Source organism: Apteryx mantelli, chromosome 1 (genome assembly GCF_036417845.1).
Source record: "Apteryx mantelli isolate bAptMan1 chromosome 1, bAptMan1.hap1, whole genome shotgun sequence".
In the NCBI taxonomy this organism is placed as follows: domain Eukaryota; kingdom Metazoa; phylum Chordata; class Aves; order Apterygiformes; family Apterygidae; genus Apteryx; species Apteryx mantelli.
Window position 1 is genome coordinate 5,563,450 of NC_089978.1, and position 27,047 is coordinate 5,590,496.

The 27,047-nt window shown below is 47.5% G+C and overlaps 1 protein-coding gene across 1 annotated transcript in view; it reads right to left on the reverse strand.

Moving 5' to 3' along the window:
* The window catches only part of GAB2 (GRB2 associated binding protein 2), a 124,756-nt gene that overhangs the window by 25,722 nt on the left and 71,987 nt on the right, over positions 1-27,047 (reverse strand). Inside the window, exon 2 of the mRNA XM_067313518.1 lies at positions 23,545-23,845. Within this exon, the coding sequence (XP_067169619.1) occupies positions 23,545-23,845 (301 nt within the window). The remainder of the gene's footprint in view (positions 1-23,544; positions 23,846-27,047) is intronic.

Below are 27,047 nucleotides of genomic sequence, written 5' to 3' on the forward strand. Positions count from 1 at the left end.
CCATATTGCCGCATGGGGCATGCAACACCTACCCTCATTGCTACAAACACCGCTCCAGGGGGATGCGATGCTCAAAAATTCACCCGCCGGTTTTGTCCTGCGAGCCTGGACTTTGCTCCAAAATCACGTCCCTGCACTGGGAAATACCCTTTGGTGGCAGTGGCCCAGATACGTGTTAGTGAGGAGAGTGTGGCAGCAACCGGTTTATCAGCATGCCCTGTGTGCGGTGGTTACCCTTTAAAAAGAAAATCTGCCCCTCAGTCTGCGGAGCTCAACTTTTCATGTCAATATTTGGAAGACTCACATTTGGCCTAGAGAGCCTTTTCCCTTCGGATTGGGCTGCCTGGTCCACGTAGCCGTGTGCATGTATTTATTTTTTCAATAATTGCTTCAGTGCTGAAGATAAAAGGAGAGAAACGTGATCCTGGTTTAGGAGCAATCTTGCAGTATCGCGCCTGGGTATGCACTTATCTCAGAGCCCTCACGGGCAGCAACGAACTAAAGCTGGGAATAAAGAAAAATTGCAGGGCAGGCAGCGTGGGATGGGACAGGCTTCATTTACTCTGCAGAAACAACATCGTCTCCGACCCTCTGTTTCATGAATCATCATTTCTAAGATTACAGTAGCAATTTGATGAGGCAGGATAAAAAGAAAAAAAAAAGGCCAGAGCTGTTTAATCTGGAATAGAGGTAGAAAGCAGAGATAACAGTGCTCAGCTGTAACTATATAAAATAGAAAGTGGTCTCAAGGAGGGCACCATAACCTTTTCTAGGGTAGGTACCAGGTTGCAGACACGGACGAGGCAGTGCAGATCTACCAAATTAGCTACTTTCCGTCTGCAGGTGGCACGTGCAATTCCCGCTGGTGCCAGGGCCATCCCTAGCAGGGTTTGGGTGGAGGTGCAAGCAGCATGTGTAACCCACTGCTGCAAGTACGGCTGAATCAAATCATTAGGAAAAGCCATTGAAAGAGACAACACATCTATATGAGAAAACATTTTTTCCCTCCAGATATAGCCTTACTATGGCCCTAAACTGGCTTCTTCTTACTGTGCAAGATAAAGTTCAGGCATCCTGTTTTGAGAGACAGGATTGGTTATTGTAAGTTTTGGCTTTTTCAAGTGGAACTTGGCCCCTCAGACATCAGGCCAAAGCGGTCACGGCAGAGTGCCACCGCAAGAGCAACGGCACGACGTCGCCTCCATTCGGCACGGTGAAAGCCCAGGTGGGCTGTGCAAGAGAATTAACGCACTGTCTTTGCACTGAAACCAGGAAACGTTGTATAACCCTGCATCCATGCCAGGCTGGGCAGTTGCGCAGTTAAATCCCTTAATGACAGATGTCACCTCACCTTGTATGATAGGGACCAGGTTGTCTTTATCACCATGGTTTGGCCTTTTTGTTGAAAGTGTCTAAATTTGTCCTACATATAGCTGGTGGCCTGCATGCAACTCTCCGTGATGCAAACAAGAAAGAGATGGATGATTTGAAGGAAGGTCTAGGAAACTTGACTTGGTTCCAAGTTGACCTTCCATCTTCCCTCTGATTCCCAGGAAAGCCTACGGTGGCGAGCAAGCCACTAGCTGGGAGAGGAATTAAGGGATTGTGGAGATATCTCATGAGGACAAAGCCCCTTGACATGCAACAGGGACCTTGCGCTGGGGCCCATGGGCTGTGCAAGGCAGGTAAGGAGCCGAGGCAGCATCGTCCAGACCTGCACAGCTGCTCTCAGGAGCACGTCAAAGGGTGTGCAATGTATCGCTCTGGTGGCCCAGGTGGAGGGTCTCGGCTCCTTGGCTTTGGACATGGTCGCGGGGAGCTCAGGAATGAGATAAGAGGATTTTGCGGCAATGAGAGGAACACACAGCAAGCACAATGTGGGCGACTCGCCTTGCTTAAACAAATATCAGCGCACTTTTCACTTGCCGGCAGGCTGCTCAGCAGGGAAAAAGGGTGAATCACAGCCTAATCCCAGCCAGGACTTCCTCCGGCTACCTAATGGACCGCTTTAAATTTTATAGCCAGTTTTATGGAGACTGCAGCATAGTTCTTTAATGCTCCAGGAGAGCAGAGGAAAACTTTCTCTATGAGGAAGTGTGAACCTGCTTTACTTATGCATGATTTAGTACCATTTCTATTCAAGGGAGAACACAAGAGGCCCAAATATTTGCACTTTGTATTACAGAAGAACTGCCATTCTGGGCTCTTTACAGAAGTAATTTATTTCGATCTCTCCTTACCTTGGGGGGGAAATATTATAGCTCCCGGTTTGTAGGGGAATCAATAAAACAGCCGTACTGTGGAGGGACTGGTTCAAGATCACTCGGCGAACGAGTGATGGGGAAATGGAGATGATCCTTGTCTCCCTTTTCAGATCTCTCTTCTCTTCCCTTTTGGGCAATCCCACCCATGCATGGGACCGGAGTCCAGCAGTCTGGACCTGTTTTTCTCTCCTCTAACTGTGCTTAACATTATTTTTTGCTCTTTGGGAGATATTTTAGCCAAGAGGCTTCTCCAGGGAGTTTGCTGCCTGCCAGTAAAGTGGCCCAGGGGTCAGTCAGAGCAAGGGTTAGTATGACAAGGGCACTTGGGAATGGACAACAGCAAAGGAGAGAGAAAGGACCTTTTGGACTGCAAGGCCAGCAAGTTTGGAGGAAGCTGGCCAGGTCTGATCTCATGGGTGACCCTGGTTAGAGCAACAGATTGGACTAGAGACCTCCTGATGTCCCCTCCCGCCCAAATTATCCCATGATCTGGATGGGCAGGGAGCAGCACGCTGCAGCCAACGTGTGTCCTATATGGCTGGAGACTCAAAAAGATTCTTTTCTGCTTGTCTTTTCCTCCTAGGATTTCGTATGTCATTTATCCAGTTGTTTTCCCTTGAAGTCTCCATGGAAGACTTGAGGCCTGGAAGCATCATAACATCCAGAGAAACCCGACAAGTGAAACCAAATTCGCCATGGAGAGAATTTGTTTGCTGCTGAGGGGGTTTAGGACTCTTCCATCAAGAGTCCCAAAAGGGATGTGATAGCTCAGATATGTCAATTTTAGACGTGTCCATCTTCAGAGGCTGTAAGGGGGAAGTGCCCATTCCCTGAAAACCAAGCCATTCTGCAGGGGCCCCAGCTGGTACCCAGTAAAAGAGACAGTCCCGGTCCCCAGTGATTTAGGTCTTGTTTCTTTCTCGTCTATACAGCTTTAACTGTCAGAGAAAGCATCTCTGTGAGAGTTTCACATGTAATTTTTTTTTTCAGTTAGGGGCTAAGGAAGTACCTAGTCCACATGCCAAATCCTCTAAAGAAGTACTGAAGGCAAAACTATTTCTATGATATTGAAGGTAAAAAGCAAGAAGAAAGCTCTCTTAGAGCAATTTGAAATTTGCCCTTCGTATTGTCTGCCTGACAGAGAGCACCTTGCACAACCGCTCTCTAGCCGGGCTCTGCAGGCACTGTTGCAATATCAGCACTCCTGCAAAAATGAAGACCGCTCAAACAGCCATCCTGGCTCTCTACCCATCATTAAGAGCAAGATTCCAGCCTATTATGCAGTCTATTAACAACGCTTAGTGGAAGCAGAGAAAGACAAGGTCCCTTCCCTCGAGAAATTGCAAAGGATAAGGAAGAAACAGAGAAGTAAAGTCATGAAGGGCTACATTCAGCCCCTCTATTTCAGGTGCCCCACTTAAGTATTGCAGCTACTTCTCTGTGCTGCCTACAGAGGCTGCCACCCAGCAGATCTTGATGCAGGTGGTCTGAATAACCCTGCTCTTTCTTAACTGAGTAGCCCAACAGTCACACCACCTCCACTGGCCACTTACACCAGGAAGCCTAAACACAGCCCAAAAGCGATTAGTCCAGCAGCAAGCCAATGACAAACCAGCTGTCCCTGTACACTGATCATTTTTCTGATCACGGCAACCCCAAACCTCCCTCCATCCCATTTCAGATCGCTTTCTTCAGTCTCCATTCCTGCGCATACCCTCTTTCCTTGCTGAGAACGTCCCCCAGTATTAATATTGCTGTAGCAGCTGCCCTGTGAGCTGTCTTTTAAACATAGCTCTAGTTAGACTCTCAGGAAGCTACTTTCACTGCCATGAGGTTAAAAATGCCTGTGACCCCCAAAGCTTTATGCACACAGAGGTTCTTGCACTAGAAATCATGAGTTCACTTTTACAGGGAAGGTCTTCAGTATTGGCTAAGACCTGGAGGCTTTTCCCTTCCTCTTTTTTTAAGATGCAACAATGGCAAAAATGACTTGGAATTTATTCTCCACACGTCATCATAATCAAATAATATGCTAATGCTATTAGCATGGGACCTTGCATCATAAATGACTTAGAATCATATTCTCTTTCAAAATACTGGAGTTTCATTTAAATTGGTCTCCACAGCAACGAGAAACAAACAGGAATAATGTTGGATGAAAATCTCCTTCACGCCTGAGAATGGCAAATGAGGAATTTCACATCAGGGCCTGAGAGGAGAGTAATGAATGCAGCTCAAGCTGTTGTCCAAACCCCAGCCCCACCACTAGGGGTGAGCTTGTGCCAGTCATCTTCCACCCAACCACTTCTCAGCCATGACTACACGGAAAAAAGGACCTGTGCAACCAGGAGGTCCCTCAGGACCTCAAAGCATCCTGACAAAAAAGGGGGTGAACACACATGAGGTCGTGCCTCTGCTCAGGAAGCCTAAGGAGGCTTTCTTGGTCCTCCTCCTCCCAGACACTTTCTAGATGGCCCCAGGGGAGATGCATTTGACAACTGACTTCATTCATGATAAATCAATTTTTATCTGTTAAACTCAAAACTGGCTATTTGTAAATGACCTGGGGGAATACAGCTCCTGGTCATGGGCCGGACTCCCTTATTTTGGGGCTGTACAAATACAGACCAGAAAGAGCATGTCTGCTTCTGGCATTCATCAGTTAAAACAGGAGACACTGCTCCTTCCTTCGTCTTATCTACTTAGCTTGCAAGCTCTCTGGGATGGGAACAGTCTTCCATGAGGACTCAGGATGGGAAGGAACTGCATCATCCTCTGCCCAATGCACAACAGACAATCACATGGCTCCATCCCATTCAAAATTCTTTCAAAGATCATTTTAAGATGTGGTAATGCTTGCAATCCCATGACTGGAAAGCTGGCCTACAACCTCATTCTTCCGAGAGTTAGAAACCATCTCCAACTTGCTAGGAAAATGCCTTCCCAGCTGCCTTACAGCTGGTGGGTCTTGGGACAATACTGCTCCTTAGTGAGATAACTCCTCTCCCTCCCAGGTGTTGTCCCCACCGTGGATTTGTGAACAACACAGCCCCTTGCAGCTTTTGTTTCTGCTAGGCTAAGGGCCAAAGCAGTGTTACTTTCCTCTTGCAAGGCAAGTTCTCCATCCCTTCACTCATTGTCTCTGCACTTGTTTCTCTCTGTGGTCACCGTTACATCACCTAGCACAGTGGGAGCTTCATTTTGGTTGGGGCTTCTAGCCGTTTCCGTAATAAAATGAATATTAGCAACCCAGCCCACAAGAATGTCTTTGAAAGCAGTGACAGAAAGTGGGAGTTGCCTTGCTTGAGAACGGCTGAAAGTTCAGCCAATGAAAAGAAAACAGCCGCAACCAGTTTCTCAGCTCTGTTTGTAATTATCTGGGCTCCGGTGGGTGTCAAAACATCTGTACTGGTTTGGCAGGGATTGGGGAGCGCAGCCTGTGCCAAAGGCAAGAACTGGCGTGGGTTGAAAGCAAGACAGCAACACGTTAGCATGATATCGGTGCTCAGAAATGCGGGGCCGGCAGCCTCTCCCGCAAACCTTTACGGGACGGGTTAGGGTGAGCACCAGCCGTGCCCCCCAGCCCGGGGGCACAGCCTTTGTCACGGCTCCAGCTGTGACTGCAGCATCACATCTGCTGGGGCTGGGCTGGGATCCTCCTCTGGGACACCCCGAGAGCCCCCCAAAGAAGCCGTGAGGATAGTTAAAGGTGATGCTTCTCTTTGACCCCAGGGCCAAAGTATACCCCAGGTATGCCAAGCTGGGACCGTTTGCCCCATGCACAGTCCATCCCAAATCCTGCGAGGTTTAACATCCCACCTCAACTTTGGTCGCCATCAGTTCAGTTCCATGTTACCCTTTCTTGTTTCTTTGCCTGAACGTTTTCACCCTGATGATAGCATCAACAGGTCTTGCTGCAGCCCTGGAAAGAACGGGCCTTTCCCCTGCTATAATATGGCTTCTTTGATTCTCAGATGGGCAAGAAACCTCATCAGTTTGTCTTAAAGATGCTCAGCAGAGGCTGCCAAGGAGCTGGAGGATAATGGTGTGGTTGGTTTAAAAGGTCTATGGCTATCATGCTCTCATCCCCCAGTTCCTCCCGCTTATCTCTTATGCCATGGTGCTGTGGGCAGAGGACACCAGAACAGCATTCAAGAACCAGGCTGGCTCAAGGATTTGAGAGCCATCCAGGAGCAGCGACACTGCTGTGTGCTGGGAGTCCCTCCAGGGCAGGAGAGGTGCCATCCATCTCACCCTGGTGTCTGGTCTCAGATTTCTGCCTGGAAGTGCTTGTTTCTCCCCACTGACTACAGGGAGCCCAGGGAGAAGAGCTCGCATGGGGACATCCACACTGGACATATCTCACCAGAGTGGTAAATCCTGTCCATCATGTACACGGCAAGAAGAGCACACATGAGAAAGGGATGCTCATCTGTACAGAGGGGAAAGATTTGAATGTGTCCTGGGCCTCAGCTGAGTATTTCTGCAGAGGAGCAATATTTCTAACCAGCAGGGCAAATAACCAGAATGAATGTTGCTATTTGAACCTTGTGCATTAAAGCATGAGCTATTTTTTTTTAAACTTGCAGCAGCAGTGGAACAGGGGTTAGTGGGGAGACGCAGTGTAATACGGAGATCTGTCCTCAGGAGACTTGAGCGGGACAGATTTAGGATCTAAACCACTTGTCAGAATCTCCTTGAGAGAAACATTTTTGGACTTCAGCATTCCTCATCCTGTGACTCGGAAACAAAACATCCTCTGACATCTGAGTACCGAAGTAAATCCTCTCTCCTCTGGTGCTCGCTCTGACTCCCACATGAACAATCCCATGGGCTCTGCTTATTAAACAGATCCCTCCCTCCTCTTCCTCGTTCAAACACCGCTCACACTGGGTGGCAAAGCCTGTGGAGCAGCAGTCCACCCTCATAACCCACAACAGACAGTATAAAGACCCTAATGGGCAGGTGGGCCAGTGAAATAAAGATCTGATCTGCCTCCTGCTCTACAACATGGACCGAACTTCGCCAGGATCAGGACAATTGGAGTCACTGTGAAGATGCAGCCCTTCCCGATGGACTTCACCAGATGGAGAGGGAGGAATTACTGCCATCTAGGTGGGCACGGAGAGGCCAAACGACTGGCCTACGGGTACGTGTGATGCCTAAGACACAGGGCTATTAGCACAAGGCTGAAGACCCCCCCGGTATATGCCATGCTCCGTGTTACACAGCATGCATCATTATATTGATTATATTGTCATCCCTGTGACTGTGCCTGTCCTTGCACACACCACAGAAGGTAACAGCACGCCGTCCAAAAATTAATCTACTTCTCTGGTGCATCTCAGATGCCTCGTGTTTGGCCTAGAGCCAGCTGAAAATGTTTTGACACCTTCCAGCTGGAAAATGCCATTTAATCAAAACAGAAGCTTTCCAAGGGATCATTTGTAGCCCTAAACTGCAAGAAACCTTTATAGGATAAAAGTGAATTTTAAGAAAAGTTGAGCAGGTCAAAGTGTTTCATTTCATTCTCATTAGAGTGGATCTTTTTCTTTTGGAGTGGATCACTCTGCTTTGACCAAAATGGATCATCTTAATCAGCCTACTGTTGGCTTTTGAAATATGAAAGTGCAATTCTGAGTGAAACTCTGATTTTCAGTAAATTGAATCCAATTCAGAATGAAAACGCATGAATCAAAATTGACACTGAAGATGGATGAAAGTGAACACACCAAATTTGTACCAGCTCTGAAGCGGGATTTGTGATGCACTCTCTTCTTGGCTCTGTTCGCTGCAAGGGCTGTGCTCACTCGACACGCTGCAGGGCAGCACCTGCTATGGAAGGGATCATTGCAGTAATAGTTACATGGAGATAACCACTAACAATGAGGAAAGTATACAAGTTCACTGCTTTGGCATCACAGGCACAGTATGTATAATATTGTGTACCTTGACGTGTTCCTTCAGATAGCTGCATCCTCTGTTTCACATTGCTCAGGAAACAAACAAACAAAAAAAACCAGCTAGCGCAACACTAAGACTCCATATTTGATAACTTTTTCATATTTACAGGAATGGGATTTTTTTACCCCAAGTTACCTAGATGACCAAGATCCTAACTTGGTGTCCTGGGTATTTAGTAGCAGGAAAGGATCTGAGTTAGATCCGGTACTTGGTGTCTCTTTTATCCATATCACTGAGTCCTTCGCCCATAGGATGAAATATGGTTTGGTAACAAAAATGCAGCATACTGGAGCTATTTCTCTCCGCAGATGCTGGGAATAATAAGCCATGATATAACAGATTTTGGCTACAACCACAAGAATGTAGGAATTACCAGTACAGGATCAGAGCAGAAGCCAGTCTAGTCCAGCTTTCTGTCTCCAAATGCTTCAGAGAAAACCGAGGAGTTCACAGAGATCACTCATGCAATAATGCACCCATAGGAAAAACTGATTTATGCCTCACTTCATCATTTATAATCCTTATTAAAGCAAATAGTTTAACTTATCTAATATAACTGTGGGCGTTCCTGCACTCATGGAAGTACTAATTCTTTAAGCCATTTTATCTGCAAACTGAACCACTCAATATTATACGGGTCTGCAAACACAGGGCCAGTCTTCCCTTCAAACTGCACTGCAAGGCACCCGAATGCAGTGTGTTCCCATTACTGGGACATGTCGGTGGAGGTTTTACGGCAAGAGACACTGATTTTCTAGGGCCAGGACTAAGCAAACAGGTCATGAACCTATCTTCATAAAAACATCAGTGACAGACACAGGATAGGGTAGCCATTCCAGCAAACAACATGCCAAAGAAATTCAAACCATTTGCAAGCCCATACTCTGAGTTATTCTTAAAGATAAGAGAAATGATGAAATTGAATTTCCGGAACATTAAAAAAATTCCAGCAACAACACATGCCAGGCAGGAAATATAAAGACTGGATTAATAGGACCTCAAACCCTTTGAAGAGGCAAATGTTAATGCCAAGGAATAGATATAATGGTATTTAAAAACTGTAACAAAGCTCTAAAAATGTGAAGGAGCTCAAGTGAAAATCACAAATCACATTACTCCCTTCTTAGAATCACAAAACAAAGTTTGGGGATGAGGAAAAGCCATCTGAGTCAAGGCATTGGGACCAAGGTACTAATAAAATCCTCAACAATTGAAGAGATACCACGGTGCTCTCCAGGAAAGAAAAAGTACACTGCTCTAGGAGGAAAGTGTTTGAGACAAAGATCTGGAAGAGAGGAAGGCTGCATTTTGACCTAGAAGATTATGCATTGAGCAGATTTTCACCCTAACACTAATCATCAAAGAAACCATCAAATAGCAAAAATACTCATAATAAATTTTATGGATTTCAAGTGGGTATTTAAAAGACTTCATCATGACTCACTTGAGAGCAATTTGAACTGTTACGGCAAGCCAGCAAAAATAATTAACATCATAAAGGCTTTATATCAAGGTTGAGACTGCACAGTCAAAATATATGCAGACTTGAGGGAATGGTTTACACAGATACCAACGTCAAACAAGGTGGTGCTTGGCAGGGCAGGTGATTTGCCATGAGATAAAGGTGCAGATGGAGACATGGGCAGCACAGTAACTATAACCTAGACTTTTACAAGAGATGAAGTATTTGCAAGTGACAGCTTTGCTGGTGCACAAGTCCATACCAGACTTTTACCCAACACTTCGAAAAGAGGATTCATTGTCCATTATGAAAAAATCAGCAAATACAATGAGTCACTCAACTCAAGCTTACTTCAAAAGCGATGGCATACAAGAACAGGGGCAGTTCATATATCTAGCAGTAACACAATGGAAGGCAATCATACCAAAAACTGGCAAAGATGACCTGCACTGGCAAGCATGGGATTCGGTCACATGCAGCTGAAAGACCAAATGATGAACTTTTTAGGTGAAATGTTATTTTCCATCTTAATAAACAAAAGTAAACGGTGGAAATCAATCAAAGGTGCAAACAAGTCAGACACATTCCTCAGCATATGATAGAGAGCCAGGAGATAGAAAAGAGAACTGAATCCACAGCAAAGGCCGAGACATGCCAGAGAGCTTCATCATACTCTGAAGTCTGATATTTCTATGCAGTGTCAGTTCATAAAAAAACCCACAGAATCACAGAATTGGTGAGGTTGGAAGGGACCTCCGCAGATCATCTAGTCCAATCCTCCTGCTCAAGCAGCGTCATCTAGAGCAGGTTGCCCAGGGCCATGTTCAGTTGGGTTTTGAACATCTCCAAGGATGAAGGCTCCACAGTCTCTCTGGGCAACCTGTGACAGTGTTCGACCTCCCTCAAAGCAAGAAATATTTTTCTTATGCTTAACTATAAGTACTTGCTTAATTCTCCCTGGCTTAAAATGAACATAAACATGGACTAGCAGTTAAGGTGCTCCTTGGATGCCTGTTGGAAAATGCAGTTCCCTCCTAGATCTGATTCCCAGAGCAGGAAGAAGCAGGCTGAGAACACAGGGGGAATGGGAGAGTTGAATGACATCTCCTTTTCCTCAACGGTCTCATTTTTCAGTGAGCTTTTCAGGAACTGTGGCCAAGTGTCCCATTTAAGTTCTTTAACAGCTTGCAAGGAGCAGGTACCACCACTGAGATATCTCTGGCAGCAAATAGCTACAGGCAGGAGCTGGCCAGAGCCACACTGCTCAGACTGTCATGGACAGATAGAGACCATGAAACAGAAAAAGAGGGCCCAGGGAGTGACTGGTGCTCCTTTTGGTACTCTGGGTATCCTAGATCTGGAGTCCTTTGAACACCACAGGCTTTGCAGAGCAGAGCAGAGTGCTGGGGATCAAATGAACCAAACACGGTACGAGCAGCACATCCGGATACACTGCCCTCTGCAAAAGCCTGAGGTGCCTGTGAGGCGTCTGCGTGGCTGGGATATGAGCGTTTGAAGAAGCACATCGTAGCGAGGGCATCTTCTCAAAGGGCTACAGAAATTGCTGCTGCAGTAGAAGAAAAAATGCACCAACATGTCTATGCTACATCTAGATAAATTCCTTCAAGCGGAGGCTGCCTTTACGTTTGGTGCCTGTACAGTCCCTGGAATAGCACAAGGCTGGTTCCTTGGCTGTATCTGTACTGTGAGCATCCCCAAGGTTGCCTGAGAGATGTGCTCAGCCATTCCTGGAGGGAGCTGGGATATAGTGAGGGCACACACCTGGACATAGGATCCAGAAGTGCTCCTGCATTCCCCGGATCAGGTGTAGCCCAAGTAATAAATTGTAACAGTTACAGCTCTGACACTTCACTACATTAAACAATGCAGAAATAGCTTTGAGAAGCATGCAGTAATTATAACCGAAGCATAGAAACCATCTAGGGAAGAAGTGTTATCTTTGCAGATAAAATCAGTGATAAATGCTACTGCATTCATAAATAAAAATCAGTCTGGAAACAAACACTAAATGGTGTCACGGAAAGTTCATAGCAATCTACAGCTTCACGGCTCCTTCCTGCTTGCTCCATGTGCATTCACTTGGAGGCTTTAAAGGCTTTAGAAAGCTTTCTCTTTACTCAGGCTTATTTTTAATTGGAATCATAAAGCAACACAAAACGGTAAACAAACAGGCATTGGGGTCTGGGAAATGAGAGTTTAAATCTGTCCTGGCTTTCATCTCATGTTTTACAAAGCAGAGCTCAGGAGTTTTAAAATATGGCTGGTATCAAAGGTTCAGAAGGAACAACATGAAATATATGGAGAGAAAAAAAGAGGAGATACATCAGCTTGGGGGGGGGGGGTAAAGTAACCATGTAAAAAGCTACCCTTAATTATTAGACTCAGCGTTTGATGTGATTTTCTCCCCCATTCTCTGACTCGCTCACATGCACGCACAGGCTGCATTTCACACCTCTGCAATGAAAGGTAAGGCTGGAGCTTGGCCCTCGTGCCTCTCTCTGCCCTTCGGCAAAGGTGCTAACTAACCCATGCTGCCGGAGCTGGACATCTCCAGCCAACGCCTTTGGTGCGGGAAAGAGATTTGCGTTTGCCAGCTAGCAGTTTGGTGCGCTCTCATCTTACACCAGCATGTGAGTCAGAGAGAGGTGAATTTACTCCCTCTTTACCCTTTGAGATCTCACTCTGCTTCCACCATATTTCCAGGGTCAGGACCCTGCATGTGGGGTATCGCTTTCAGACCCACCTCCCCACGCGCCAGCGCTCCTGATGCCCTCGTTCCCATATGGTTTTGAAGACACCAGGGTGCAGCTCCATGATCCCCAAAACTGGGGAGAGCCGTGCCCTTGGCTCAGAGAGGAAGGGACCCACAGGGCACCAGCGAGCTCTGCCCCAGGGGAACTGCTCAGCACCCATCAAGGGGTGAAAGAGTCATGGCTACGTCAGCCACACGGAGACGAGGCACGCAGAAGGTTTCGGACAACCCTTCTTGGAAATATAAATGTAGGTGAATTTGACTGTGAGTTTCTTCCCAGCTGGCGGACACCCAAAATGCCTCCTTCCCTCCCTCCCTCCCTTGGTTTCGTTCAGACAGTGCTGCTGCTCCAGTCCATTGCTCCAAGCCTATCAGATGTTTTTGTTTTCAAAGGCTTTGCATGGTTTTGTTTTTTGATCTAATACTGATACCGTCTGCTGCACTCATTTTTCCACGGTCAATAAGTCATCTCAAAAATTCCTCAGCACCCATTAAACTAATGGGGCTGACCTGACATGCACAGGGCTTGTAGCAATAAAAGCCAATTATGGGACGAAGAATTATTTCAAATAGGTTTCTGATTCTGGGTACTTGGCCCAGGTGACAGTCCCTGGGCAGGGCTGAGAGACTCTTGAACGCAGCTTCCCAGCCTCTGCTAGGAAACCTGTGCTTGAAAGAAGTACTGGGAAATGCTTTTTGATCTCATGAAAACACTCTTGAACTTCATGTTTCTTCCTCCTCTCTGAGCTCAAATCTTAACTCTCAGTGTTTGTGTTGAACACACAGAGTCTGAAGCCCCAGTCCCAGCAAACCCAGTGGGACTTTTGCCAGAAAAGGGGAGGATTTTCCCCAGTAGGCCCAGTTCTCCAGCTCCATAGTCATCCTCAGAAGAGAGCAGTAGGACATCCTTGCTCTGGGTGCCTGCTAGGGAACAGTCAAGAAGGACTGCAGTATTTGGTTGTTGGTGTTTTCTGAAAGCTGAGCATAAATTTTCTTTCCTGCTGGTTGAAGTTTTTATTATTTGCTGCAGTTAAGAGAATTCTTTGTCGTAAACCTGGGTGCTCCCACAAATGGCCACATCCTCTGAAAGTTCATCTCAGTTCTGGGCCGTAATCATACCAAGAAGGGTACTGTTAGAGCGGAATCTCCTACCATGAATCTTCTGGGGTCTCTCCTGGGGTGGCAGAGTAGTTCCTGATAAGGGCTAGCAAACGCAAGGCCATCAGATTCTTTGGATTCTTCAAGCCCTCTATCAGCTCTCCAACATGTCCAGAGCCACAATAAAATGTTTAAATTCTAATACCCTAAAAATTCCTAAATTCCAAAATGTTAAATTCTGAAGGAAATGGTGATCCACCATTGCAGTCTGCAGATGTTCAGCTGCATGCATTAGACCCCTGAAACCAGAAGTTTGACTTTCTAATCATGTAGATACCTTAAGATTTTTTTCCCTTGCTTTCTGGTTTCTAAAGCCCTCTGTTACCCTGATTCAGTCTTTTCTCTGCACCCAAGCGGGGTAGAAATTTGCTTTTGTTTTTAAGGACAGTGACCATCACAACAGTGCTGTGTTGAATCTGGTCCTGCAGTGCTTCCGATAACACAGTATAGTAGCAGGAGCTGAATATAGCAAGAAGAGTGAGGCACGGAAGAATGGCAGGGGCTGATCCTCATGTGGTATAAATGAAATGATGACAAATGACACCATTTGAAGATCTGTCTCCAAATACCTTGACAGTCTTGACAGAAATCCGAGGATGGGTGAGATTCCTCTCAGCATAGCTTTAGGAAGCTACAAGGTGGATGCCTCAGCTAACTAGTCATGGTTCTCTGTAGAGTCAAAGGAAAGAAACCGGCATTTTCAGGGTGCAACCAATCCACCTCAGTTCACACATCTATTCAAGCATGAGAAAAGATGCTTCTCAGATAGCCTCGTTTCTCTTCACAGACTTAAAAAGGACTGGTGGGTGATGGGCTTACATGGAGAGGTCTACATCTGAAGCTCCCCATCTGTATTAGGATAGGTAGTCCCCGCCACAGAGTCCTATTTGCAAAGGCTGCATGGATTTAATTAGAGATGATCCTAATTCTCAACAGCGAATCCAGACTTTCAGTATAATCTGAATTTGGACCTGGACATAAAGAAGGAAAATGTCAACTAATGACTATCACACAAGATTCAACTCAGAAAGCGTAACTTCTATTCCAGGTTCTGCCTGGGTGGCCCCCAGGGAATTGTGGCCTGTCTCAGTGCCTCCTTCTCCTCATCTACAATAGCCCTGCAGTGACTGGAGGCCAGCTGCAAAACAGAGCAAAACGCCCGAGAATCAACCTGGGTTAATTGACTGATGTGTTTTTTGCTTCCAGGCAAATGTCTTATGAACAGAGTGGGGCTGGCTGAGCTCAGCGATGGAGAGTAGAGAGCTTTCACCCAACACCAGGCTGTTGGAGGGCCAAGCTGTTGGACTGTGCAGTGCACAGATTACAACCACCACGACGTGTCTGGCTGCCAACGGCACGTCCTGTCCAAACCCTTTCAGCTGGTTCCCTCTCCAAAATGCCAGAGGAATTCACATCAAGGTGAGCTCAGTAGAGTTCAGCAGAGACAGCAATCGTTCTTCCGTGTTTCTTTCTTCCAGGAAGCAAATTTCCTGGTTGTTAATCGCTTTCTGCTCATCTCCAAAGGAAAAGAGGGGGAAAAAAGGCAGCAGGCACTTAACCGCTCTCAAGCTGCTCCTTTGTGCCAAGACCACTCCATCTCCGGTATTGTTTACATTGAAATAAAAGCTGAACAGTGTCAGATCTTAAAATAACTTGCTGTTTGCAGCTCAGGAAAACCAGGGTCAGGGAAGTTTGAAACAAATTTAAAGAGGCAGTATAACTAAGGGATGACCTGGGACTCACAGATAAGGAGACATCTGCATGTGCCTGAAGTTTAGCTAAGTGCCTAGTCCAAAGTAAGCTGGGGTCACTAGAACTCACCCATCAATTCCAGTGCAGGCTGGGGCAGGCATAGGTCTGAAATGTGACATCTACTTTTGTCCCACCAGAGCAAATCTGCAACCAGAGATATTTCCCTTGTTAGGAAAGCTCAGCACATGTTAGAGAAGGATGAAAAGACTGATCCAAATATCCTTGAGATGTGCAACCAGTGGATCTAGATCTGAAATATGGTGTTTTAAAAGAAGGAGCTCCATGACCCTGAGCGCAGAAATTCTTTACTGGAACACGGAGGAAAAGGCTACATCTTTACAGGCCTTAGGATGCTGGGCCAGAGGAAGGGCTCAAGGCTCAGGAACTCCCTGCCCTGTCTCTGCAAGTCCACAGTGCCCCCCTAAGTTCCCCGTGACTTTGCCTTCCCAGCTCTGGCCACCTCCAAGTCTCAAACAGGGCAGGTATGACATGAGGGAAGGTTAACGAGACTTGGGTAGGTGGGATGCATAGAGAGAACCAAACCAGACTTGCTCCATCCACACTGCAGGTTGAGCTCAATTCATTCATAATCTTGCTGGGAGAAAGACTGGCCTCCAATTGAGATGATTTTCAAGTATGGCCCATATCAGCTGTTAAAGAGGAAGTCAAGGCCTATCCATGTGAATGGTAAGAGTGGAAGAGTCAAGTCCTGGCCCAGCTTGAGGGACCAGTGCTCTGCGGGAGGTGTCTGGCTGCCTTCTCAGCTGCCCTTAGGTGGCAGTGCTGGCTGAAAATACCAAAATGCAGAGCATCAGCGACACAGGTGCTTTCACGGATACAAGGGACTCCACACACCTCACGCGCTGCCCAGAAAATCCATCTCCATTACTCAGCCCGTCCGCACCAATTGCATACTCCCCGACACAGTCACGGCTTGCAATTAGACAAGGGCACTACGTCGCAAGTGCTAGCATGAAAGGAAACAGGCGTGTGCCGGGCACAATAACAAGGAAGTACCTAGACCTTGCTGCGGTCATTAGTATTTCCCCTACACTTCAGTTCAGCCTGGCAACAGGAGACACGGCAGCAGCAGGAAAGCGAGGGCTCTCCTGGGGCCGTTTCCTTGTGTGGTCTCCCCAGAGCTCTGCTCTTGAATGCAGGGATTATGAGCACAGGTGACTTGAAGACATTCGTGGAAGGTGGTGTATGGCATGCAAAGGCCTCCCTCCACGCAGACCGCAGGTCAGCCTTCTCCTCTGGTTGCCTGATCTCCATCACTCACCTCCTTCAGGCATCCTGCTCCCTTTTTCTCTAGTCCTGCTACCTGCAGTCTCTTCCCTGAGCTCTTGGGCAGCTCCCATCCTCTGAAAGAGTCTTTGGAGGTAGCTTTGCTCTGTCTTTTCTTCAGCTCATCTGTAGCTCCCTTTGCTGATGTGCAGTGCAAAGCTCCCTGTGTGAAGTGCTGTACAAGCACTCGTGCAAACCCGACCTCAGGGAACTGACAGTGCAAAAGACATAGTTAGCCTGACACCGGGACAAACACATTTTGGGGAATAAGAGAGGAGGGAGCAACAGCAGCCAAATGAGATCTGTGGCATGGGCTAGCAAGCCGTCTGGGTAAGTGGGTGGCATGGAAGAAATGCATGGGCTGGGGAGCAGTGGGCTAGTGACCCACGTGGGACCCACAGACCAGGCAGGTCAGATGGGTACTAAAGTGATAAATCTGTTCTGATGGGCTGGAAAGGGGTAACCAGTGGAGGGGATGGGGAGGCTGTGCAGTTTCATGCCAAAGATATCAGCAGCAGAGAGCTTGGGAACAGGTCCTAGGAGCCACTGATGTGACAGGCTCTGCTGAATGGAAATGAACTGCCTCCTAAGCTGGAGAAACTCCTGTCAGCAGAGCAAGGATGCATCTGTTAGAGGTGTTTCAGCCTGGACCTCTTGCTGGCTACTGGAAAAATTTGAAAGACAGCACCTGGGAGCTCCCCGGCAGAGGGAACAGCTGAACACAGTCACGGAAGCGTCCACATGCACCGAGAGTTGCTGGCGTCTGGGGGATGAGCCGGCAAACTGCTGGTGCAAGCGACTTGGCTGACTTGAAGGAAGAAGGAGATTCCCCTCTCCTTTGGCCAGCTGGGAAATCATCAGCCCTTCAATCTTCCTCTTGCTGCTGGCGGTGCCAGCAGAAAGATGCTCAGGTCTCCATCAAACATTAATGCTCATCCCTGACTTGCATTCGTCAGGAGACAGTAAAAACATCGGGAGTGCGGGTGATTGATCTGGCCCGTGATTTAAAATGTCAGCACCGAGCCACAGAGATGGAGCAATAGGTATGCGACTCCGCAGAAAGCCTGGAGTGAGCCTCCAGCACGAGGCGGGCGGCAAAGCGCTCCCGTGCCGAGCATGTCCTTCTGCTCCTCTTCTGCCAAAGTTTCTGCCTTCAAACCCGGGCGCTACCGTGAGCCTCTGCTTTGGGAGAAGGACGCGGGTGAGTGAAAATCCATGGCCCTGAAATCAGCTGTACAACATGATCATGAAATAAAAGCGGGGATTGAAAAATATCACAACAATGCGTTTCTGGCTGGAGATGAACGTGCTCGTGCCGGGTGGGAGAGGCCACCGCTGCCAAATTCAACCCATCAGGGCAAAAGCTGCATCTTATCACTTTTCCCACGCCCCACTCATCCTCTCCGAGGGATGGGAGCCTTCAGTTTGGAGTAAGGACATTTACGCATCCATTAACATATTACTACTGTTTCTGTTTTGATTTTTACTGCTGCACAAAAGGCCCAGCTGAGATCGTGACACTGTTTACTAGCACAAATCCACAGTAAGAGTGTTGGCAGATGAGCCCCGGAAAACCTGTGCCACACAGAGAACATGGTCCAAAGAGATGGGAATAGAAAGAGCCTCAGGGAGGTACCAAGGTCACACAGTAAATCCAGGCAGAGCTCGGAGAGGTACCTACATCTCCTAAATAAGTAACCTGTGCACAGGACTGTTCCAAGGACATGCTCCTGTGCTCACTTGCCAGAAGGGATGCACATTTTTCCAAGAGAAATTAAATTATACACTCCCATAGCTTCATCTCTAAGTTGTATGGGAAATATAACATGGCTGAGTTTTTGTTGAAGCCTGTGTTGGCACCAGAAAGGGTTAATGGCACATGAAATATGTTTAGCAGGATTTTTTTTTCCCCAACAAACAAAGCATATGAGAAAATACAGTTCACAGCTGAGACCTGGCTGCCTGCCCACTAGGGCAGGGAAAATACAGATGGTTAGAAATATAACAAAATAATCATGAGCTTGTATTTCTTCATCAGTCCATGCTAAGGGTCCCTGGGAACCCTCTGAGCATGTAGCAAAAAGCAATGTTCAAACAAACTAGGGCAACTGGCCCTCACGAAGCAAGACCAGTGCTGGTGCAAGGCCAACACCAAGAAGAGGCCACCACCCAATGGAGACCAAAGATGATGTCTTTCTCCAGGCCACACCTTACAGGTATGCAGGTTCGTTAACACACACACATACACTTTCACACACCTACCTACCGTCAGTCCAGAAAGGGGGCAAAGTGAGCCTGACTCCCACCCTAAATTAAGCTCCAATCTTGAGCTGATAAGAGCAGGCAAAACTTGGTGGGTTGTTGCCTTTTGCCACATTCCTGGCCACCAGCTGGAGAAAGGACCATGGTTTGGATTAAAGAGAGTGTTGTAAGATCGGCTTCCCTCCACTCTTGCAAACAGAGTCTGGCAAATATCCTCATGTCAACAAGGCCTATATTGTATTTGAACTGATTGAAGTGCAACCAGTGCAAATTGCATGCGTGTGTAGACAAGTTGGCTGTAAAATCAGTACTGTGCAGTCTGGGCTTTTGTGGGTGAAGCCAGAAGCAAGTCTGCCTTCCTTGAGTCCTGTCAACTTACCCAAACCTACGGAGGAGATGAGATTCTGCAAGGCTCCTTTTTCTTTTTGCAAAATGTTAATTAGTTATCAAAGTAAATAGGTGTTAGCAGAAACAAAGAGCTTTACAGCAGTCTGAGTAAACAGCTTAGAGTGAATTTAATTTCCCCTTTCTAGGCAAATGTGATTTCCCTACTTCGTTGTTCTCCAATTATCTTCAGGCTGGGACACAGGATGAAGCTCCAGTGACTCTGGTGGGTGACTGCTCATTGGCTGTGCTTGGATAGCCAATGCTACCTGTGGCTTCACTTAAATTTGTCTCCCTGAGGTTGAAATGAGGTTCCTTTTGATGAACAAGATGCGTAATGCAGTCAGGGACTAACTATTACAGCAGTTCAGCTAAATGTAGCAACATGCTGAACTACCCTAAACTCCATCCTATTTCTTAATCCTTAGAGTCCTCCAGTCTAGACAGGACATGCATGTCTAATGTAAAAAACAAGCCTCATGCAACAGAAAATTTACAATCTCCCATCAAACTGCAAACACACCACAGAAAGAAGCATCAAAGGGCACAAATTCATTTTGCTCTTTTTTTTCAGGCCACCTTTGAAAACTGAGCCTAAGTGACATCTGTGCGGTATTTTGCTGGTTGCCTGGGTGGAGGGTTTGCTGCCACGCAGGACAGTTTTTATGATACTTTTGATGTGTGCAGCCACTTTCAGTTTGTCTATTTTCTTGCTAGTTGTACTAAAAAGCAATTGAAACCCTGTGTTTTCTTCTCCTGTCCAGGGGAGCTGGTGAAACCTGCACAACGAACAAATGCTACAGTCACTCATTTCAGCCCAGAGAGCTTCTGCTCCAAGTACTTTCCCATTGATTACAGTCAAGGCCTTTGACAGCGTGCACAAATTAATGGCTGGGCCATTCTTCTGATCTCACGTAACATTAAGGTAGTGGAGACCTGGATCTGCCCTCGTGCTGTAGGGACTGGTGACATGACCAAAGCCAAAAAGCTGTCACACCTGAACAGGTCTCTGCCTGCCACCTAGGCTACAGTGACAACCTGCATGCGCTCTTAGCTGGCCCCAAATGGGAAGAAATATACTTGCATGGTAGTACAGACTACCATGAATGCAAGTGAATTTTTGCTCCACGACCGGTAGGCTAAAAGCAAACTCATGCTCAGTCGCTGTGGCTCCGCTGACACGGGGTAACCCATGAAGCAGCAGGTAATCCATCATATGATCACGGCTTTAGTAGATGTCTTTGCTGATGATGTAGCACATTCCCAGCTGGGATACTAATGATCCAGCTGGATACACCCTAGCTTTGGATCCAGACCCCAGGTATGCTTTCAGGTCAGCATAATATAGTCACGCACCCTACTTCCCTCAGAACAAGAACAACCAGAAAAATGTGTACAGTAGCTTCCCCGGCAGCTTCTGATCTCGTTCCGCCACACTGACTGTCTGCTGGGAGAGTGAGGTTAGTTAATTAATTGCTACAATTAGCATGGAGAGCTATTCCTGCCCATGATGATTACCTTTTCCTCCCCTTTTTGATGCATCCAAATTACTGACTCATTTATACAGAGACTGCAAATTCTCCAAGTCACAGACTGTACAGCATCAAGCACAGAAGAGGTTGAGGAAGAGGGGGCGAAGGTGTAAAATAGAAATGCCAGAAGGCCTGGGCTCTGTTTCTACCTGAGAACTGCCTTGTTCTCTGCAAATCCCTTATCCTCCCCTGCCCATCACCCCACGGCTGTGAGGAGTGGTGAGGGGGGAGTATGGTAGTTACAGAGCTGCAAATATTGCTATGACTGTTTCAATTCTCACTAGAGCTGATCCATCAGGAAGGATGTTATGGGATCATGTATGATAACATGGACAAGACTCCTAATACCCATCACACTGCAATGATCCTGCAAATTCTCTGCACAGCCTTGGGCCATGGGTCCTTCCCAACCGAACACAAACACTTTGGAAGATGGATGGAAGCTCAGAACGAGGACTGGGGCTGTCTCAGGTGTACTACAGTGGTCCCACATGCTGCCCCTACTTAGCAGTGATGCTGAAGAAAAGGTGCCTTCCAGAGGTGACTGTGGAGTTACCAATTTGCTGAGCACCAAAGTGAAGCACTAGCCCTGAATAATTCATGGGTGCTCTCTGATCTCTTTCTCCAGCATCTGGAGGCATCTGCTGTGTTTACTGTCGCAGACCATCGCAGGCCTTTTCTCAGCTGACTCGGAAAATTGTGCTTTGGCAGTCGGGTACTGTTTCAAGAGGGTACTTTCCCTACAGTGTTAATGAGCTGTGATTTTGTTACAAATAGGGATTTTTGTTCCTCTTTTGCTGATGTCACTTCATGGTCCTACAGGGAATAGAGTTTGGATCTCTGCAGCCTAACAAATCCTATGTTCCCTTTGGGACAAATATACTTGCAAGCGTGAGATTGTTTTTCCTTATGATGCCCTGGCTTATATTTCACTTAAGTCCAGTATTGATCCTGTTTTCTCTGGGCTGGGAGCTCATTTTACTAAATTGGAAGAAAAAGTTCCACCAGCTGAATGCAAGCAAAATGAAAAGTCCTGCAACAAAACAGCTCTTAAAAAGGTGTCTGCAATTTAGCTGACCCTTGATGATTGCGATACTGACATCGGAACTGGATGTAATTTATTTAGCCTGACCTTTGTCTGCAAGATTATGCTCACAGCATTATCAGGGATTCTTTATACCACTTGTACAGTCATTGCCAAGGTGACGTCCCGTTTAATGCGTCAATCGCTGAAGATTGAATTCGCGCTATTGTGATGCTTTGTTTGCTGTCCTGCCTGACAATCTTTTGGCAGGGTTTCAGCTTGTGCAGATTGCAGCTGCTCCACTATTGACCAAAACAAATTAAAGTTGGACATTATTATTGGGAGGTTTATGTAGCCGGCATCTGTGAGTCTTCCCTACACAGGACTGGGGTCTCCTTCCTGTAGGTGCTTTACTTGTCTTTGCTGTGGGAAGACCTTCTGGGGATGACATGGGAGAAAAGTAACAAAAGGAGAGGAGAGAAGGGGGAAACTCTGCAAGTTGAAAGGATGAACACAATAAAGTGTTTAAAAGAAAAAGAAGACTTTTAGTTTGCCGCTGACCCTATCTTTTAGCCACATCATCTGGCGGCAGAAGCCAGGCACTATGGTTTGTGAAGGGAACCATGCCTCCTCTTCCGTTTAGCTGGTTTTACAGCTCCGGCTGCCAGCTGAACTCCTCAGACCCGACATTCATTACTATTACTGCAGGAAAGCCCTACAGCTGCACCGCATGGCTATGGATTAGATAGAGCTAGGAGTCCCACAGCTGATGTCAATGGTGACAGGACCAGCAGTCAACCACAGTGCTGCACTCCTGCCCTTGATCCTCTCAGCCCCATCCCATTCCAGCCGGGACTTAGGTGGCCCTTCAAGGTGCCCCTGTCTCAGCCTGAACAGCTCTGGGGAGCCTTTGCTGAGCTGTAGATGTCACCTGGTGACATTATTTCCAAGGAACATCCTTGTTCACCTGGAGAGGGGTAGGCAGTGCACATCTCCCCGCCCTGCCAGGGAAGCAGAGGCAGCTCACCATGACTCAACGCAGCAGCTTGCCAAAGCACAGCAGGTGTTGATGGTGGAGGACTACCAGTAGAACAGGTCACTCCAACTCTCCTGCTGTGCAAAACTACCCTGGCATCTACCTCTTCCCTTTCAGGAGTTTCTCAGTGGGTCCCATGAGCAGACATGGATACAGGTGGGGAGGAAGTGGTATATCCTTCACCCAAGAGCCTGCTGGCAGGGAACACAACCGCAGCAGGGGTGAAGGACCTAGTCCCAGTAATACTTCTTCCCTCCACCCCGCTTGAGAGATTGACACTGCTGAAAGAGGGGGATTTTCACTGCTGATTCTCACAGCTCATGAGGGGACTTCCATGGTGAGGACAAAGGCTGCAGTTAAAAAACAAACAAACAAACAAACAAACAAACCCTACCAACTAATTTTAACAGACTCAGAGGCCTACAGTTATGGAAAAAGATGAATTAGGTGGCTTGCATGGTCAACAGCTACTCCTCTTTGGATGTCAAAGGTAGGAAATCCTCCTGAAGGCTTTCCAGGGACTACTCCAGCATCACACCAGGCTGCAGCTCCCCTCCCTGATATCTGATCTGACAGAAGAGTCGAACCCACCAAGGAAGACCAACACGGGAGATGTTGTTGACTGCGGACATAGCTTTCACGGTACCTGTATTCTCCTCGGACTGGTTGAAGCCACAGATTTGGCATATGCTGCGAACCCACTTGTTCATGTCGTCCTCCGTCTCGGCCACCAGGTAGAAGGTCCTGTCACTCGTCTTGATGTCAAAGATATAGCTGTCTTGCAGCTCCTTCTTGTTGAAGGTCAGTCCTGCATCCACTTGCTCACAGAAGTTGAGGTTGATCACACGCAAGGGTTTCTTGGAGTGGTCATTTTTGTAGTATTCTAGGACATCAGGGTCACCACTCATCCGACCGCTGCGCAGGACAAACCAGCGTTTCTTCCATGCCTGAAACCAAGAAGAGCGAAAGCATGAACACATGGGGCTGTGCCCAGCCCATCTCAGTGCCTCCCATAGCTCAAGTCATGCAGGGCCAAGAAAGCACTAACACACACAAGGTGACACAAATAAACACAAAAACTTTCTGCCCAGGAAGGTCTAGGACACTGCTTGGTACGTCACAGCAAGAGGTGTACAGACCCAGATCAGTTTAGGAGTTTAGTACTCAAATCTCACTGATTATCCAGGAGAGTTAAGTACTGAAATACCATTATGGCCTAAGGTTCATATGACTTCAAGAAGTGCTAGTCCTGAGGCTGAAGCTTAGAGAAACCCTGCTCCCATGGTAAAGCTCAGCTGCACCTCTCATGACCTGAATACCCTTTGCTCCTTGACACGAGATAATTTGTGGGAAGGAATTACTGGCCATAGCTATGCTGAAATGCATTCCAGCAACTCACAGGAACCCAAGTTCTTTGAGTACAGCGTCCTAGGTATCCTGCCCTTCAGAGAACCCCTGAGAGCATTATAATGAGCAGTTACAGACACAGAGCACGTTGATCCTATCTCTGTTTAAATGCCAGTATAGAAGGGCTAATAAAGCCAATGGGAAACTGTTTTGGTTTTTTAAATATCAGGAATAATGCCAGGAAGACCCGTGGAGAATCCAGACTTCATTTGTTTTCAGCATCTTCTGCTCTTTGGTACATAGGAAATTCCTTAGCAAAGAAAAGGTTATTGATTCTTAAGAGCTCTGCTGGCCAGTGGCCCTCCAGCCCTGCTTCACTAGGCAAAACCGCCCCTGTCGAGGCTGCCCCTGAGAATGGCCTCAGGGCTTTATGCTGTTTTAAGCAAACTGGAAAATAAATGTCACTCTCGAGCCCCGGCTGCTCCCTGCACCAGTGTTTAGCTGTCCCCCCTCTTCTCCTCCCCTGTGCGAACACCTGCTTTGCACAGAGGAACGAGCTGGCTGAGTGCAACCGCGTGGAGGGCTGTTTTGCACATCGGCTCTCCTCTGCCAAGCAGCACATGTGTTTGCGGAAAACGCCTTGGCCCAGCTGTTGATGGGGGAGAGCAGGAATTAATCTGCAACCTGAGCTGAAGTTTTCAGCGGCGTAAAACAAATGGGGCTTTTGAGGCTGTGAAGTTATCCCTAAGGCAAGCCAGCTCATGAGATACCTTCTGGTTTGGTCCAACAGCTAAGTCAACATGGGGGTTTGAGCCGGGCCTTTCCAAGAAGGGTGACACAGAGGTTCGGTGCCCCAAAAGGAAATTTCAGGCCAACTGTGTGGATACCATGAATAGAGTGAAAGAGCCCCTTAGTGTTGCCCCATCCTCTTAGCCCAAGCAGCCCCAAATGCAGCTGGCAGCCCACAGCCCTCGGTGCAGGAGGCAGGAGTAGCTACAAAGATAAAGTGCTGCACGTTACAGCTTACATACTATATGGAGAATTGTGCCTATCTAAGGGATATCCATCCTGCAGGCTGGAGCTTACCCAGCTGGAAAGCTTTTGCGGCTGGCTCTGCACTGTCGTCGGACTCCCTGTGCCTGGGGGAGGGAGTCAGAGGGCGAGGAAATCCCCTTTATAAGACCTTACAAAGGGCTGATCTCAGCTCCTGTGGCAGGAGGAAGGGAGGGATTCATCTAAGTGTAGCTTTTAAAAAAATTGTTCCCTGGTCTAAGTCATTTGTGCAAGCTCCTGTTGGAGGTGGGGGAGAGACACAGGTGCTTCTCAGGATTAGTTCAAGACCTGACACTATTTCGGGATCAAGAGAGGCTGGAGGAAGGGATTTGTGGCAAAGGGGGTCTCCAAATGCAAAGTCTGAGGTATTGGCTTGGTTCGGTAGCTTGCTAAGATCTCGTTAACTGCCTGGACCTCGGTCTAAAACATCTGCTTGTGTTGCACCAAGTAAATGGAGCACTGCAGCTGGAGACATGCCCATCGGGGGAGAGCTCCTAGGCAGCACCCATGGGGACATTATGGGGACACACGCCGTGCCCCAGTCACCCAGCTCAGCCCGTGGGACCTGAGGCGAGGAAGAGCACACCACAGGTTCCCCAATCTCCGGCTGCTGTTGTAAAAAACTTCCCGATGGTCTTCCCTGCCCTGAACAGGAGCTGGGACAGGAGAACATCAGAGCCTCTAACCAAACCGATTCCCACATGTCCCAGTGTTTATGGTTCAGCCCAGGACTCCTTCGTCACCTTCAGACACAGCCAGGTTGTCACGTTTGTGGATACTTCCCCCGAACCATTTCTCTGGTCCTTGCTGCGATGTGAGGTCATGTCTGCTGATGGGAGCTCCCCTTCCACGGCCTGGATGAAAGCCAGAGTGAGCCCCTATCTAATATGAACTGGGGGCTTGACCTGCTTTGACCTTCTTGTGTGGTTTCTCACCTTCGGCTACTTGCGCTAAACCCATTTCCGCCAGCCATGCATGAAGGAGAACGACTGTGTTTGCGATAGATAAAACTTGGTGTTGAGCTTGCGGTACACTGAGAGCACAGCATGCAGTGATAATGGATCTGCTGGAGATAGCTCCGCGGTCCGGTGCCAAGTCAAGTAGAGCGGGTTTTGTTTAATTCCTGCGGTTCACATGTTTTTTTTTTTGAGGGGGGAGTTGTTGTTGAATAGAATGTCAGTTTTATCTATCAAAAACTGCAAGGAGCGAAAACAAACTCTCCAAAAACATTTATAATGGAAAATGAGAGGCCAGTGAACAACATGGGCTGGATACAGCCCACAGGGATCACCAGGGTGATGTGAAGTACTGCAGATACTCCTGAATTACATGACGCAGACCTCGGTTTGCACCAAGGATGCAACAGGAGGGAAAATGATCCCCACCATCCTGCCCTGGCCATGAACAGATGTTTGTTTGATAAGATTTGCCTTAAAAAAAAAAAAAAAAAAGCACCAGCTTTTGGGGTCATATGATTATGAGAGGTTGGGTCATGAGTAAGCACATGACTTCTATAACAAGGAACAGCTGACAGCCACAAACATCTTTAATAACATGAGAGAGCCAGCAAGGCGGACTGCGTACCGGGTACCTCTGTGACACTAGCCAGGAGGGGACGATGGGCCCCGTGAGGCTTCCCTGAAGTTCGGCTGATGCTGAGCTCCCACGTTGTTGGTGATGGGGCATGTGCTAGATCTCAGCAACCTAATCGCATTAGGATTCCAGGGCTGCCAGGACAACCCTGGTACA